This window comes from Gymnoscopelus microlampas (genome assembly GCF_963454915.1).
Source record: "Gymnoscopelus microlampas genome assembly, chromosome: 2".
Lineage (NCBI taxonomy): Eukaryota > Metazoa > Chordata > Actinopteri > Myctophiformes > Myctophidae > Gymnoscopelus > Gymnoscopelus microlampas.
The window spans coordinates 12,237,674-12,255,173 of NC_139939.1; the positions used below are offsets into that span (position 1 = coordinate 12,237,674).

General features: G+C 42.6%; 1 protein-coding gene across 1 annotated transcript in view; it reads left to right on the plus strand.

Annotated features, from left to right (window-relative positions):
* Window positions 1-17,500, plus strand: part of LOC311053967 (protein ELFN1-like) — a gene marked incomplete at both ends in the record, with an annotated part of 24,001 nt that overhangs the window by 3,986 nt on the left and 2,515 nt on the right. Inside the window, 7 exons of the mRNA XM_084069791.1 lie at window positions 1,760-1,926; window positions 2,596-2,743; window positions 4,997-5,287; window positions 7,270-7,433; window positions 9,392-9,602; window positions 13,084-13,491; window positions 15,681-16,110. Coding sequence (XP_083925917.1) covers window positions 1,760-1,926; window positions 2,596-2,743; window positions 4,997-5,287; window positions 7,270-7,433; window positions 9,392-9,602; window positions 13,084-13,491; window positions 15,681-16,110 — 1,819 coding nt within the window. The remainder of the gene's footprint in view (window positions 1-1,759; window positions 1,927-2,595; window positions 2,744-4,996; window positions 5,288-7,269; window positions 7,434-9,391; window positions 9,603-13,083; window positions 13,492-15,680; window positions 16,111-17,500) is intronic.

Here is a 17,500-nt window from a genome sequence, read left to right on the forward strand (position 1 = left end):
GAGGAGCACACGTCTGTGTCACTGAAGCCCTGCCACAGAGCTTTGGAAGCCGTATATCGTCTCTGTCACACGGAAATCTTGTATCTCCATATTTTTATTTATTTTTTGTTTGGGGGGGTAATGCTACTACTTCGTCGTACAAGGTTTTCACACAAAAGTAGCGAAAATAAAAAAGCATTGTGAGCTATTTTTGCTATTTTTGTAACATAAATCAATTAAAAATAAGCTTGTGGGTTTTATAAATACCAATGAAAAGTATTAACCAAGAGCTTGTGACTAAATGATAACTACACTGGGATCCATTGGAACACAGATTCTTCATTATATATCTTTTTTCAATTTCCTGCATAGTTGTACGAATAGTAACTAGTAGTTTTGGATGTACAAGGTTTCCACCTGACAGCAACAATATGTGAGACCCAGTATATCGTCTGTATATGTATATGTATATGTCCAAAACTGTTACTTTTCAGGATTCAAATTCAAAAGTAGCAAAAGTCGCTTTGCTCCGCATTTCTAGCTTGTAGATCTGCTACTTTTGATGCCTTAATTTGTGTGACGCTGTAGTATGATCAAGTAGGGCATTCATTTATGCCCTACTTGATCATACTACCGATAGGCACCATTCTGTGCCTATCGGTATATAACTCGGACGGCGCTGAGTAGGCTCAAGCGAACGTCACAATGTTCGGCACGGCAACTCGCTCGCTTTAGCTCGCTCGGTGGTCCCTCTCATGGGTAGGTCAGTATGTCGCCTATACTTCGCCCATTCAATGGTCTGATAAAACATGATGATGTCCCATTCAATGCATTGATAGCATCCGAATGGGGTGAGAAGATTTGTGTTTCAAACATGTTTGTGATTTTTCAATTTACTTAAAAAATAACGGATGTACAAGCTCGCAGCGCGGCACGAAGAACCACCATGTTATACAACAACATTTTATTTTATGAAGTTGATTGTTGAATCCAACAGTGTGTAAAATAAACACGTTTTTTATTCTCTGTCCTGTTACCCCCAAGCACCAGAGGGCTAATTTAACTCTCTCTCCTCTTAACACATTGGGTGCCAAAACCGTATATATACGTTTTTTGCAATACTTACACGGAGTGCCAAAACCGTATATATATATACGTTTTTTGAAAAAAAAAATAATAATTTTTCAAAATTTTTTTTTTTCAATTTTCTTTTTTTTTTTTACCTTCTAAGCACCAGGAGATATCATTTTCCGAAGATTTTGACTCCAATCCACTTTCTGGTTAACTTATGACTTCAAAAGCCTGTATCTCGGCTCCTAAAAAATGGTTAAAAATCCTGGCACTCAGTGTACTCTGTTTTTAAAAAAACCTGGCACCCAATGTGTTAATTTACGGAAAAAAACACAAATAAGTTAGAATATGGGAGATAAGAGGTTTCTGCCCTAAAGCAACGAGACACTACTTACTGTACAGTACCAGACAGTGTCTCTGTTCTATGCCTCTACTCTCTCTCTCTCTCTCTCTCTCTCTCTCTCTCTCTCTCTCTCTCTCCTCTCTCTCTCTCTCTCTCTCTCTCTCTCTCTCTCTCTCTCTCTCTCTCTCTCTCTCTCTCTCTCTCTCTCTCTCTCTCTCTCTCTCTCTCTCTCTCTCTCTCTCTCTCTCTCTCTCTCTCTCTCTGCTCGTAGGCGGGTTGATGATGACTGGCGCTGGCCAGGCTCGTGCCGACGGCGGGGGATTTGGGATAATCCCCCCCCTCTTGTGTCTCTTGTGTCTCCCCCAGGTCCTCCAGATGGGTTTTAACAAGCTCCGGAACGTGACGGAGGGCATGCTGCGAGGCCTGGGCAAGCTGCAGTATCTCTACCTGCAGGCCAACCTCATCGAGACGGTGACGCCAAACACCTTCTGGGAGTGTCCCAACATAGAGAACATAGACCTCTCCATGAACCGGTGTGTGTGTGTGCGTGTGCGTGTGTGTGTGTGTGTGTGTGTGTGTGTGTGTGTGTGTATTACTATACTTGTGAGGACCGAATGTCCCCACAAGTATAGTAAAATATGATAAATAGATGTAAGGATCAAATTGCTGGCCCTCACAAGAGAAATGCTTGTTTTACGGTTGAAAAAAGATTTTCTGAGACAGGTTTACGATTCGGAAAACATTCAGGTTGGGGTTAGGCTTAGGATTTAGATGCTATGTTTACTGGTTGGAGATGAGAGTTATATATTTACACTTAGTTGCACGCTGGTGTCGTGCACCAAAATTCTTTTTGATCTACAAGCTCACAACGCATCGCAACACGATGAGAGAGAAATGTAGTGGAATTATTTCTCTTTGAAATGTAGTGGAGTGATAGATAGCCTGGAATTTAGACAGACTCTTCTTCTTAGTCTGGGAGTCTTCCTCAATATAGTTACAATATATCTAGAGGGCGGACTGCCCCGCCCCCCAGCTGTTCATTTCAATGAAAGTTGCTCACTGGTATTTGAAGCAGCCCGAATAACGCTCTACTTCCACATTTGGGAGGTTCCTTACTGGTACTTCCTTATTGTCCACCCCTTGGTAACAATCCTCACCATGCTGAGCGGACACCGTGTCTCTCTCTCTGTTCCCTCCTCTAGGATCCAGGTGCTGGACGGCAGTCTGTTCTCGGGCCTCAGCAAGCTGACCACATGCGAGCTGTACACCAACCCCTTCAACTGCTCCTGTGAGCTGCTGGGCTTCCTCCGCTGGCTCTCCATCTTCCCCAACCGCACCAACGAGCGGATGGTGAGTGTTGTACCAGTGCTTCTCAAACGTTTTCCTGTCAAGGACCCCAAATGTATATGTACTTTTGGCGAGGACCCCCCACCTGAAAATATTGTGTGGCTTCGAATGCTATCAATATGTCGCCTATACTTCGCCCATTCAATGGTCTGATAAAACATGATGATGTCCCATTCAATGCATTGATAGCATCCGAACGGGGTGAGGAGATTTGTGTTTCAAACATTTTTGAGATTTCTCAATTTACTTAAAAAATAACGGATGTACAAGCTCGCAGCGCGGCACGAAGAACCACCATGTTATACAACAACATTTTATTTTATGAAGTTGATTGTTGAATCCAACAGTGTGTAAAATAAACACGTTTTTTTATTCTCTGTCCTGTTACCCCCAAGCACCAGAGGGCTAACTTAACTCTCTCTCCTCTCACCGTCCTGTCTCTCCAAGAACTCCCTAAACTATTTTTTCCGGTAGAATGTAATCTCTACAAACCAATAGTCAACAGCATGACAGTATGAGCCCCCCCCCCCCCCCCCCCCCTGTCATGGGTAGACCAGGCTTTTTTATACATTACAGGTGGTTTGAGGCCCTTTATCTCCCCCTGACAAAGGAGTAACACCTCAGGCTATACTCAGATAAAAGTTTTTTTTAGGCTAATGTGTCACAACGGTGTGGGTACGGAGCAAATCGTCTCTGTCGGGTGGAAACCTCAATATGTCCAAAACTGTAACTCTTCAGGATTCAAATTCTAAAGCATCAAAAGTAGCAGATCTACAAGCTCAAAACGCGCCGCGTTTCGAGCTTGTATATCTGCTACTTTTGATGCTTTTGTGTGACGCAGTAGTAGGATCAAGTTGAGCAGTACCTCAACCAGTGGTCCGGGGACCACCAGTGGTCCTTGAGGGGGTTCCAGGGGGTCCCCAGCCAAATTAATAGTTAGGAACCAAATTGACCCATATGTGTCTGTAACTCTGAGAGTGTACAAATGGAACCAAATTCCATTTGTACTCTCTCAGAGAAAAATGAACACTAATGATGATGATACTGTGGGACCCCCAAGAAATGAAAATGGTTGAGTCCCTGGCATATCTTTTCAAATGGGTCCGTGGGCTATAATATGTGTGAATTTGGGGGTCCTTCACGCGAAAAAGGTTGAAAATCACTGAAGTAGGACATTCATTTACGAAGGTTAGAATGGAGATAAGAGGTTTCTGCCCGACAGCAACAAAACGGTATCCAATACTAAGATAACGGCACCCATACAATCATAAAATGACACGTCAGTATTTGACAGTCCAATATGTTTCATCCTAATTTCATCCTAAAATCCCAACCGGTGTAATCGTTATCTCTGCGTTATGTTGAATGGATTTAGACGGACCCAGGACTCTCTTTGGAGACAATCTCCATTTATTCTGACAGAACGACACAAAACACACGTCTCCAAGTTAAGCTGGCTCTCTAATGCATGGACTCCTTTCTAAACAAACCCTGTATAAGTCATTTGTAACTCCAATTCTTATTGTGTTATAGAGAAGATAAGAAAAAGACTCCCACCTCGTTCCAATACGGAAATACACAAGGAAGAGGTGGAGGTGTGGCAGGATATTTATACAGGGAACAGAAGCAGAAGACTTAAAGAGGTGGTGCCATAGTTTTGCACTTTTTCGGTTTTTCATGTGTCTATGAGGTTGATAGAACCTCATTAAGGCCCCCGCTGGTGGTTTTATGGTGTTTCATGTCTTCTCTGACTATTTGGAGTTTTTTCCTGGAGGCTGAAACCTTGAGAGTCAAACGTGCCAATCCAAAAACAGGGGCATAGTGACATCACAGAGCCCCCAAAAAACATACCCTCCCCCTCATTATCATAACACAACAGATCTGTGGGCATGTGTGTGGGCATGAGGAGGAGGAGGGACTAGGACAGGTGGGTGGTGCTAAGGTGGTGGAGGAGGTGCTAAGGTGAGAACCAGGCATACTTAATGAACTGGAGGCGTGTCCACATAAAAACATTTTTTTTAACAATTTCTGTACACTTTTTTTTTTTGAAAAAAATCCTTACATAATAATAATACCTTATGATCAGGTTTTAGGGTTGAAAAATATCATGGCACTCCATCTTTAAAGGAGCTGTGACCACTAATGCATTGTATTATTATACATAATGGAGAATGGTGTCAGGTAGAAGCACGTATTTGTATATCATTTTGTGTCATTATATATAACACTTACAATTAACACTGTTGCACCAAACAGGTGTGCGACTCGCCCGCCGGCTTCTCCGGCTACAGCCTGCTGAGCCAGAACCCGCGCATCCCGGCGCACCGCAACGCGCTGCACATGCTCAGCGTCGTGTGCACCGACGACGGCAGCAGCGTCACGCCGTACTTCGTGATCCAGCCGAGCGGAGACTACACCACGCCGCCGCCGGACTTCGCCTCGCCGTGCGGCCTGGACGACTGCCCGTCCGGAGCCGGAGGACCGGAGGACCCCGTCAGCCTGAGTCCCATCTTCACCGACACCAACCCGGCCATGAAGCTCAAACAGGTGCTTTTTGATTGATCTGTTGATTGATTGAATGGCTTTATTAGACAGAAATGTCAACGGCGATATGCGTTGCGTCGAGATGCGTTGTGAGCAGGGCCAGGAATTTCAGGGAGGCCACAAAGGCCATGGTCGTCGTTTGCCCCTCAGTTTGGCCTTGTGCTCCTCAAAACAATAGACTCTATGCACAGCAGCCATATTGTGAAGACATTCACAGGTGTTACCAATGATACTAACGAAGGCTCTGTTCCATTTAGTGTAGCACAGTGGTTCTCAGATATTTCAATTCCCTCGACCCCCATAACTCTGAGAGTGTACAAATGGAACCAAATGGACCCTCACGGGTCCATTTGGTTCCATTTGTACACTCTCAGAGTTACACACTCGTAAGGGGCCATTTGGAAACCCCTTAAGGAACCCAAATTTTAGGGCCACTTGGTGTAGCAGAGTGTTTCCAGTGAGACAACATGCACAATATCAGCACCCTGACTCTGTTTGACCAGAATGGAACAGAGCCTTCGTTAGTATCATTGGTAACACCTGTGAATGTCTTCACAATATGGCTGCTGTGCATAGAGCCTATTGCATGCCCTGAGGCCACAGTGGCCTTAATGCCCCAGCTGACTGTATCACTTTCTCCTCTGTCTGTTTCTTGTCAATATGTAGACACCAGTGTCTCTGTCTTGTCATGTAGACACCAGTGTCTTTTGTTGAGATTCTGAATTCTTAACTCCCCTGAGTCCCCATCTTTAAACTAATCCAATGACTTTGATTGGTGCAGGCTGAGTATGGATCAGAATGTACATACCATCATTTATGTATTTCACTGCAGATAGTCAGTTAATGAAAAATCATCCTTAACCCTTAAATTCAATTGATTCTTTCAATGGACTAAAATCTTGTTTTATTTGATGGCCTTCCTGCCTTCAAAAAATGTACAACACCTAAGGCCAAGTGGCCTTAACCAGGCCTGGAAAGTCCAGGCCTGGTTGTGAGCTTGAAGTTTTGGAAATGTTTGGAAACGTTCTGTATAAAATGACCATGCCCAAAATAAGGGATTGATTATTATTGATGATGATGTTAATGATTTTTTTTATCATTAGCACCTTTCATGCATAAAATGCAATAATGGGTTTTACACAAAAAAATAAAGACCATAAAAACAATTACATCAAAATAAGAAGAACATATTTTATAAAAAGGAACGGTAAAAACGAATACAATTTGCATAAAACAAAAATACCTCAGTATAAGAGCAAGGGAACACAACCAAAAGCTATCAAATTAATCATTGAGATAAAGCGAGGCAAAAATAAATATGTCTTAAGATCTGCTGATTCAGCCATTCGGGGAATCACTGGCAGAGAGATAGAAACTAAAAGCTGCCTCTTAGTACTTACAGATGGGACTGTTAAACGTTCCAGCTGTAAGTTATTAATCAATTATTTAATCAGATGACCGATTATTGATACTTTTTTATACTCATTTAACCCATTGAGACCTGGAACTGTGTCATTTTTAGATTTGAGCTAAAAAGCATTATTTTACACTTTAGGCTATTCAAAAATAGCAGATCTACAAGCTCATAGCGCGGCACCGAGTGCCGCGCTACGAGCTTGTAGATCTGCTATTTTTGAAAAATCGTGAAAATGTGTGCAAATCTTTGAATATATATATATTTTAAAGCAAACATTTGTAACTCAAATCTTTGCTTCTGGGGGTTCCTGGAACAAAATATTTTGATGGGGGTCCGCGGCCAAATACATATCATTTTGGGGGTCCTTGACATGAAAAAGATTGAGCACCACTGATACAGAAACATACGTTTTTCCGAAAATTGTTGGGATTTAGGAGACATGTAGAATCGGCTTCAGGTCTCAATGGGTTAAACGTTCCAACTGTAAGTTATTAATCAATTATTTAATCAGATGATTGATTATTGATACTTTTTTTATACTCATTTAAATGGTTGCACCCCCTTACAGGTGTTGCACTCGAGCGCTGTGATCACGGTGCAGATCCCGCACCCGTACCGCAAGATGTACATCCTGGTCCTCTACAACAACAGCTTCTTCACCGACATCCAGAACCTGAAGAGCCAGAGGGAGGACATCGAGCTGAAGAACCTCAAGCCACACACCGACTACACGTATGCAACCTTTGTTTGTTTGTTTGTTTGTTTGTTTGTTTGTTGATTAAAAAAAGTACTGTGATCAAAACCAATTAATGGTAGGGTAAGTGATATTTTTGGGTTAAAACAAAAAGTATTTTGTTAAAAGGTTAAAGCACTATATTCTGATAGTAATTGCTATAGAGTGTTTGTTCAGTAACAGGAGTGTCCCCGTCTCTCCAGCTCTTTAATAAACAGAAAATACATTTTCCGGTAGGTGTCAAAATCTCAGCCAATCAGGAGAAAGTACCCATTTTTAAGCTTCATTTGTATAGTGTTCCAGTTCCAATTTTGCCTGCTCATTTCTTAGTGTCATCACTTCCTATTTCACTTGTTTAATCTATATCCTGATTGAGTTCTCTATCCTGATTGGATAAAATTGGAAATGAAACTGAAACTGAAACGAAAATGCATTTTCTGTTTTATAAAGAGCTGGACAGACAAGGAGACTCCTAATACTGAACAAACACTCTATAGCAATGAGTACTATCAGAATATAGAGCTATTTAACAATTATTTTAACCAAAGAAAATCACTTACCCTACCTTTAAGTACAGGGAATTAAAATCACTATAATCAGTGGTGTAAAGTAACTAAGTACATTTACTCAAGTACTGTACTTAAGTACAATTTTGAGGTACTTTTACTTTACTGGAGCATTTCCAATTTTCAGTACTTTTACTCCTACTCCACTACATCTCAGAGGCAAAGATATTACTCTTACTCAACTACAATTATTTTGATACTTTTGGTACTCTAAGTACATTTTGATGCCAATACTTTTACTCAAGTACATTTTGAATGACGGACTTTTACTTGTGACAGAGTATTTCTACATTGCAGTATTGATACTATTACTTAAGTAAAACATTTTAGTACTTTTTCCACCACTGCCTTTTACTGAGAAGGCAGACTGTCCAAATGACTTCTTTACGCATTGAACCAATCAATGCAATTACCTCGTGTATAGTTGCTCTACTAGAGCTCTGAAGTCTAACAACCCGAAAGTTGTCCAGAAAACAGAGGTGAAACACTTTTATAAACATTTAACCAGTTCTTTTTTTTTTTTTGGTATTGATTTTTAAATAAAGAAAAAGAAAATTCCACCTAGGCCCTAGATGTGTTTACAAAGGTAATTTAGTCATCCGTGGATATAACGAAAATCCTGTTCACATTTCCATGTCTATCCAATTAACCCATTGAGACCTGAAGCCGATTCTACACGTCTCCTAAATCCCAACAGTTTTCTGAAAAATGTATGTTTCTATATCAGTGGTGCTCAATCTTTTTCATGTCAAGGACCCCCAAAATGATATGTATTTGGCCGCGGACCCCCATCAAAATATTTTGTTCCAGGGACCCCCAGAAGCAAAGATTTGAGTTAAAAATGTTCGCTTTAAAAATATATATATTCAAAGATTTGCCCACATTTTCACGATTTTTCAAAAATAGCAGATCTACAAGCTCATAGCGCGGCACTCGGTGCCGCGCTATGAGCTTGTAGATCTGCTATTTTTGAATAGCCCAAAGTGTAAAATAATGCTTTTTAGCTCAAATCTAAAAATGACACGGTTCCAGGTCTTAATGGGTTAAAAGGACACCGACCTCTCAGAAGGATACGAGAGATGTCAGTGGGGAGGTAGTTTCTCCAGGAAATTGTGTTGTTGCCTTTATATGCGTGCGCATAATATCTCGTGAGGGAGAACCTTACAAATCTATTTGTACCAAAAACAATTTCGGGCTAGTAATAGGCAGTGATGGAAAAAGTACTCACATTTTTGACTTCAGTAAAATGATCAATACTGCTTATATTAGCTCATATTGTAAAAAATGTCCAAATGAATCCCTTTCTTCTCATTATAGAACTGGATCTATAATCTCATCAGTTTCTGCTCCCTGGATTTCTTATTGGCTGTTTGTGTATGGATGTTAAACAGGTACTGCGTGGCGTCCATCCGCAACTCGCTGCGCTTCAACCACACCTGCCTGACCATCTCCACGGGGCGGCGGCTGGACCCCGAGAGGCAGCCCAGCGAGTCGTCGGCCACGCACTACATCATGACCATCCTGGGCTGCCTCTTCGGCATGCTCCTCTTCCTCGGCCTGGTGGTCCACTGCCTGAGGAAGAAGAGGATGATGGAGGAGAAGGTACAGAAAGCATTATTCAGCCTGCTCTGTTGTATAAATAGGCTCTATGCACAGCAGCCATATTGGACAGAAATTGGGCCCCTTCCTTGCTTCCTTCACAGGTGTTACCAATGCCACTAATGAAGGCTCTGTTCCATTTAGTGTAGCACAGTGGTTCTCAAACTTTTTAATTTCAAGGACCCCCATAACTCTGAGAGTGTACAAATGGAACCAAATGGACCCTCCCGGGTCCATTTGGTTCCATTTGTACACTCTCAGAGTTACACCCTCTCAAGGAAACATGAGGGTCCCTGGACCACACTTTGAGACCCACTAGTATTTCTAGTGAACCAACATGCACAATATCAGCACCCTGACTCTGTTTGACCCGAATGGAACAGAGCCTTCATTAGTATCATTGGTAACACCTGTGAAGGAAATCAGAAGAGGCCCAATTTCGCTCCAAAATGGCTGCTGTGCATAGAGCCTATTGTCTAACAAAAACACATTTTTCAGTTTTTCCCGTATTGCCTCCAAGGATTATCGGACTTCCCACACCAGCACTTTCTGATCTGAACAATAAAGCCGTCACACGTTTAGCGCTCACAATAGCAAATGGCACTGATCATCCCTTACATCGTCACTGCAGACTCGTGCCATCTGGACGAAGATACAGAACTTTTGAAATTGGGAAAAAAGTTTGTTTTAAAGTTTTGTCCCTTCAGCCATTAACTCTTTGACTGCCAGAGTAATACTGTAGTGTAGCGTGCCAATGCTGCCAGCGAAAACGAGAGATTTTACTGTACCTTGGAAAAATCTGGGAACATTCGCCATGACCGCCGTCCTCACGGAGATCGGCTCATTACACGCACGGGGTCCTCGTAGTATCACCGCTCGTGGTGATCCATTGCACAGCCGTGGTCATTTGAATGAGGCTTGTTTTTTGCCGTCAAGAGAAGAGGAACGGAGGTTTGACCATTTCCCCACAGGAAATAAACAGGAACAGGACAAGCTTTTCTTTCTTAAATGACGTAAATTCCGGGTCTTTCGTCCAGGGCAGGAATTTCACGGCGGCCACGGCGGCCATGGCCGTCGTTGCCCCTCTCATTGGCCGTGTGCCCCTCGAATAATGACATGCCTTCACGGCCACAGTGGCCGTGGTGCCCCAGCTGCGCCCAGCAACTGATTTCACACTTTTTCCTCTGCGCGATTTTCTTGTCAATACGTTTTCTTTTAGTCACCAGTCCCTTTGGTTGAGCTGCGCAGCTACAACATGCACAGTGGTAGGTCGGTTTGATTTTAAGCCTCCTATGAACCTTCGGAATCCCGCAACACAGTGTAATAGACACAAAAGCATTACCGGGCCAAACAGGAGATAAATCTAACGCAGCCTGAACTAATCAATGGTAGGTTTGATTTCTAGCCTGAGAGAGAGAGAGAGAGAGAGAGACAGAGAGAGAGAGAGAGAGAGAGAGAGAGAGAGAGAGGATTCTGTAGTCCTACAGACCGATGTGCCCCGATGTTTTTTTCAACAGCAAAATATAGATGAATACATCTAATAAAATACAGCAAAATCCCCAAATTATGAGTCTTAATATAAAGCAAGCAACAGAATAACTGCAAACAAATTAAAAGTGTAGGCTATCAATATCATACAAAAGAGTGACCTCACCGCTCTGATGGACAAGAAATAAATCCTTTTGCAAACCACATCCATGATATCTGTTCGTTTGTCAACAATGTTCTAATTGGGAAGTTTATTTCAGCAAAATGTGACAGTTTTAGTCAGTTTTTTGGTGCGCAACACAGCCCTCGTTTAAGTGATTGCTTTCACCTGCTGCTGCAGTGTGCGGAGCTTGTGCGCAACAGGGCATATCTCCGCCAAGCCAGGGTGACCTACCCAGGGCCATGAAATTCATATGCAGGCATAGTAGCCAATTAGAATGAAATCTGCAAAAACGGACTAATATACTGATACAGAACCATATATTGGCTATATATTATGGCTTTCAGGTGGAAATCTTGTATGTTCCTTTTTTATTATTATTTAAAAACAATTTAAAATCATGAAAATAGCCAATCTACAAGCTGTAATTATTAATAATTAAGAAATACTATATTTTAAAGAGAGAGAAAATCAACTAAAGTCATTATTAGTGCAAGTTCAATCACATTTCATTTGAATGAAAATAACTTGTGGGGAAAATACATAAAATCTCTCAGAGGTCTTCAACAGGGGGTCCGCGACCCCTAGGGGGTCCACGAAGGTACTGCAGGGGGTCCACGAAATTGTTGTTTGATAAATAAATAAAAATGCTTTTAAAAACTTTAAAAACTCTTTTTTTTTTCAAAAATGTAAATTTGTCTTTAAACATAACATGACATATTTTAATAGCTTAGTAGGCCTAATGAATGCACAATAACATGGTATGTCTATACATATTTTGTAGAGAAAGATCAGTGGTGTCAGTTCAGCAAAAGCTAAGGTATGGCAAGGTTAGGGTTGCCAACTCCCAGAGATTAAAATAAGGGACATCTATCCTTTTTTTAGGGGTTCAACCCCCCCAAAACCCCTGAAATGCATAGAAACTATGCATTATACCTATAACACAATGCAAACACAATGGTCTGGTCTTACACCTGCATTAGGCTACTATTCATGATTTTTTTTTTCTGGAGCCAAGGTATGGCACCTGCCATGAAACACAATTTTATACATAAATATATGATATATATAGTAGCCTACCCCCTACCCTACGAGGTAGGGGGTCCCTGCTCCATCACCCCATCAGTTTGGGGGTCCCTGGCCTGAAAAGGTTGAAGACCCCTAATTATTCTGTTAATCTAATGTGATTAATGTGACCCCTACTTCAGTCAGTGAAGTCCAGGGCTGAATGTGACATATTGAGACCTATATAACTAAATATTGGTCATTTGCCAACACATTATTTTGTGAAATAAATGGGTTATATTTCACAGATAGTTATACAATTCTTATAATATATTAAAATACAATCATCCTTAACCTTCAAGTTAAATGCATTATTTCCGGGGACTTAAACTTTTTTTTTTGGGATGGCCTTCCTGCCCTGGCATTTGGCCTTTGTGCCCTCCAAAAAATTACAACACCAAAGGCCAAGTGGCCTTGCCCCTAAAATGACGAAATTCCAGGCCTGCTTTCGTCATCATGCAGTGAAAGCATCATTCATAGGGTGGAAAACCACTGAAACCACAAAACTGGTCAGAACTCGTCAGTGGCAGGCTGCGCCTTGGCAGGATCTGACGAGGGAACTCGTCAGTGGCAGGCAAAGAGTTAAACAAACTGCCTCGCTGACAGGATGCTTTTTGGGTTTACTGGGGACTTCATGTATTGTCTTGTGGTTATGTGCTATAATAATGGACATGTGTTTTTTTTTTATTGGAACAGACTGTGAAGATGAATATCCCTGAGGGGACAATAAAGATGATGATGATTATTATTATTATTATTATTATTCTTAAGGAGAGGAAGATGAGCCGCATACAGCGCACGCTCATCGAGCTCAAGTACGGCGGCGCCGAGATGGAAGGCGGAGGAGGTGGTGGAGGAGGTGGAGGAGGAGGTGGTGGCGGCGTCTCCTCCTCCCAGAAGCAGATGCTGTCGGGCGGAGGGGAGAGCCTCTCACGGATGCCCTACCTGCCCCAGGGCGGTGGCGAGATCGACCCGTACAAGCTGCAGGAGGTGATCGAGACGCCGGCGCACAAGGCGGCCAAGCTCAACTACATGGAGGTCAGGGGCTCCGGCGGAGCGGGGGAGAGGGAGAGGGAGAGGGAGAGGGAGAGAGAGCGGGAGAGGGAGAGGGAGAGAGAGATGTCTCCCCAGGACAACCCTCAGGGCTCCGTGGCGGAGATCTCCACCATCGCCAAAGAGGTGATTTTTTAGAATTTAGGAATGTGATTCAGCCATGCATTATTTAGGCCAGCGACGGGGGGACGGGGGGGGGGGTCCATTTGGTTACATGTGTGCACTCTCTATGGCGTTGGTTCTCAAAGTGGGGTCCGGGGACCCCCAGGGGTACTTGAGGGAGTTCCAGGGGGTCCCCAGCTAAATGATGGATAGGAACCAAATGGACCCTTATGGGTCTGTAACTCTGAAAGTGTACAAATGGAACCAAATGGACACTAACGGGTCCATTTGGTTCCATTTGTACACTCTCAGAGTTAAATTAACATTGATTTTACAACATAAATTGGGGTCCCAGAGATGGAAATGCCATTAAATCGGGGTCCGTATAGCCTAATGCATGTCAAATTGGGGGTCCTTTAAATTAAAATGGTTGAGAATCACTGCTATAGGGCCATAAACATCTTCTCTTATGGGGGTCCCTGGCATATCTTTTCAAATGGGGGTCCATGGGCTAATAAGTGTTCATTTGGGGGTCCTTGACATGAAAAAGTTTGAGAACCACTGCTCTACGGAGTCATGGGGGTCCGTAGCCTAATGCGTAGTAAACTAGGGGTCCTTGGAATGAAAACGTTTTGAGAATCATTGATTCAGGAAAATGCTGGATTGATTATTTACCTGGTAACATATAGTTCCAAATGTACAGAATGTTTTTTTTAAATACCATGTTGTTAAAGGGATATTTCACTTTCAAAAAAACTTTTGGTCATTTTATGGTCTACTCAGGCTTTAGTGAGCCCTCCAGACCGTTTTTAAGTTGCTTTATTCAGTATTTAGATATTTGATATTAATTTTACCAGCCACGCCCCCTTCCTATACAAACCCATTATAACTTAAAACTCAATTTTTAACCTTTTTAACCATCAAAAACACCCGTCCTTGGTTCTGGTGACTCACCCTGCCCTCCTAATGCGTGAGGGGGCCGTGTTTTTTTGATTACTTTTTTCATTTATTTTTAATATTTTTTTTTGGAAAATGAAAAAATTAAATACAAAAAATATATATTAAAAATAAATGAAAAAAGTAATCAAAAAAACACGGCCCCTCACGCATTAGGAGGGCAGGGTGAGTCACCCGAACCAAGGACGGGTGTTTTTGATGGTTAAACAGGTTAAAAATTGAGTTTTAAGTTATAATGGGTTTGTATTGGAAGGGGGCGTGGCTGGTAAAATGAATATCAAATATCTAAATACTGAATAAAGCAACTTAAAAACGGTCTGGAGGGCTCACTAAAGCCTGAGTAGACCATAAAATGACCAAAAGTTTTTTTGAAAGTGAAATATCCCTTTAAGTAAGTAAAACATTTTTACCAGGTATCCTAGTTTCTACTCTGCTTATCCCGATCTGGATAAAAAACATGTGATAAATGCCCTAAATCAGTGGTTCCCAACCTTTTCTGGACCAGGGCCAACTTGAAATTGTCAAAAGTGTTCAGAGCCCACCAATCCCACCACTTAACCTCAGCAGATGGGTGGGCTGTGTGTGCTTTTTCAGAGCAAGTTTATTTCAACGATTAATGTTCTGGCTTGAATCAATGGAACTAAAACGTTTCTATCGCTATCACAATGAAAACTCATCTTCAATGTTTTAACCCATTAAGACCTGGAACTGTGTCATTTTTAGATTTGAGCTAAAAAGCATTATTTAACACTTTGGGCTATTCAAAAATAGCAGATATACAAGCTCATAGCGCGGCACGAGTGCCGCGCTATGAGCTTGTAGATCTGCTATTTTTGAAAAATCGTGAAAATGTGTGCAAATCTTTGAATACATATATTTTTAAAGCGAAAATTTTTAACTCAAATCTTTGCTTCTGGGGGGTCCCTGGAACAACATATTTTGATGGGGGTCGGCAACCAAATACATATAATTGTGGGGGTCCTTGACATGAAAAAGTTTGAGCACCACTGATATAGAAACATAGGTTTTTCAGAATACCGTTGAGATTTAGGAGACATGTAGAACCGGCTTCAGGTCTCAATGGGCTAAAGAATGAATACCATTTGTTTACATATTCATGTTATACTATCATTCAAATCTTAGTGTTTTCAAATGATTTGGGCGCCCACTTGCAATATCTTCACGGCCCCGCCAGCAGGACCCCAGTCCACAGGTTGGGAATCGCCGGCACTAAATTGTAAACGATGCATTTCCAGGTGGACAAGGTCAACCAGATCATCAACAACTGCATCGACGCGCTCAAGTCCGAGTCCACGTCCTTCCAGCAGGGGATGAAGTCCCCGTCGTCGGCGGGCAGCGGCGGCGGCGGCGGCGGCGGCGGGGGCGCCGTGTCCACCGCCGAGCCCCAGCTGGTCCTCCTGTCCGAGCAGGGCGAGAGAGAGAGGGGCGAGAGGGGCGAGCGAGACAAGGGGAGCGGGAGGGGCGGGCGGGGGGAGGAGAGGGGGCGGAGCTACCACCACCACTCGCTGCAGCGCCACCACAGCATGGAGGCCCCGCCCACCTCCAAGCGGCCCAGCACCTCCTCCTCGCCCGGCTCCGCCCGCACCCCGCGCTCCTTCCGCTCCGACGGCGGCTACCGCTCCTCCGAGAGCCGCTACGTCGAGAGGACCTCGCCCGGAGAGCGAGGTGCGTATATACACGCCCCCTTCTCGCCTCTCGCCCCGCTTTCTCTTTCCATTGATTGATTGATTGATTGATTGATTGATTGATTGAATAATTTATGAATGATTGTCTAATTAAAAGCATAATATTTGCCTCTGAGATGTAGTGGAGTAGAAGTAAAAGTACTGAAAATTGGTACTCCAGTAAAGTAAAAGTACAGTACTTGAGTAAATGTACTTAGTTAGTTTACAACACCACTGCTTGTTTCCTATACATTCAATAGGCTCTATGCACAGCAGCCATATTGGAAAGAAATTGGGCCTCTTCTTACTTCCTTCACAGGTGTTACCAATGATACTAATTAAGGCTCTGTTCCATTCTGGTCAGGTAGCTAATATCGTGCATGATGTCTCACTAAAACACTCCATTTTGGTTCCCAAATGGCCCCTTATGGTGGGTGTGTAACTCTGAGAGTTATGGGGGTCCTTGAAAATAAGACAACCACTATGCCACACTAAATGGAACAGAGCCTTAATTAGTATCATTGGTAACACCTGTGAAGGAAGTAAGGAAGGGGCCCAATTCATTCCCAATATGGCTGCTGTGCATAGAGCCTATTCATCAACATACAACATTAACACAATGATACATGTCATCAATAAATAAAAACACTATTACAGCATGTATGCAAAAGAGATGGGAAAATGCATGCTAGCGACTGGCCAAGATGTCTTTGCTATGCAGACACATCTTGGTCACACCGTTCACCATGTTTTGTTTGGTTTTCTTCGACCAAAAATTACTTTCACTGTTTACCTGGCATCCTAAAGTTCCAGAACGTCATTTAGATAGCGTGTTGTTCAGACAGATGGTTCATCGTTTACCTGGGTGGCCTATTTTCTCTAGACACCACACAGTTCTCTCTGCACTCCATTTGTTGTGATCATTTACAGATGTGCCACTTCAAAACTTCACACGTTACTGTTCACTCCCTGAAAGTGCCCTGAAAAGGCATTTTTTTCCTCCCTGTTCTGCCCTTAAAATTGCACTGTTTTGCCCCTGAAAAGAAGTTGTCACTACACACCCCCGTTTTTCCCTTCAACAGACACCCATATACATGAGAACAAAAGAATGTGTGTTGAAGAAGGTGTCAGACTCATTATGAGGCGAAAGGTGATTTGAAGAGGTCCTTGACCAGTTGCTCAAATGAATTAGCATCATAAAAGCAGTGATCATCAAAATAATTCAGCATTTTAAATGCCCTTCTTTGTCCCTCTTATTGCCCTGGGAATCCCCTGAAAATTTACTGTCTTGCCGATGGCAGGACATTTGAAGTTTTGAAATGGCACATCTGTACCTTGTTTAGTGTAAGTCGCTGTGTGGATAAATGCCTAACTCGTGAATCGTATTTTGA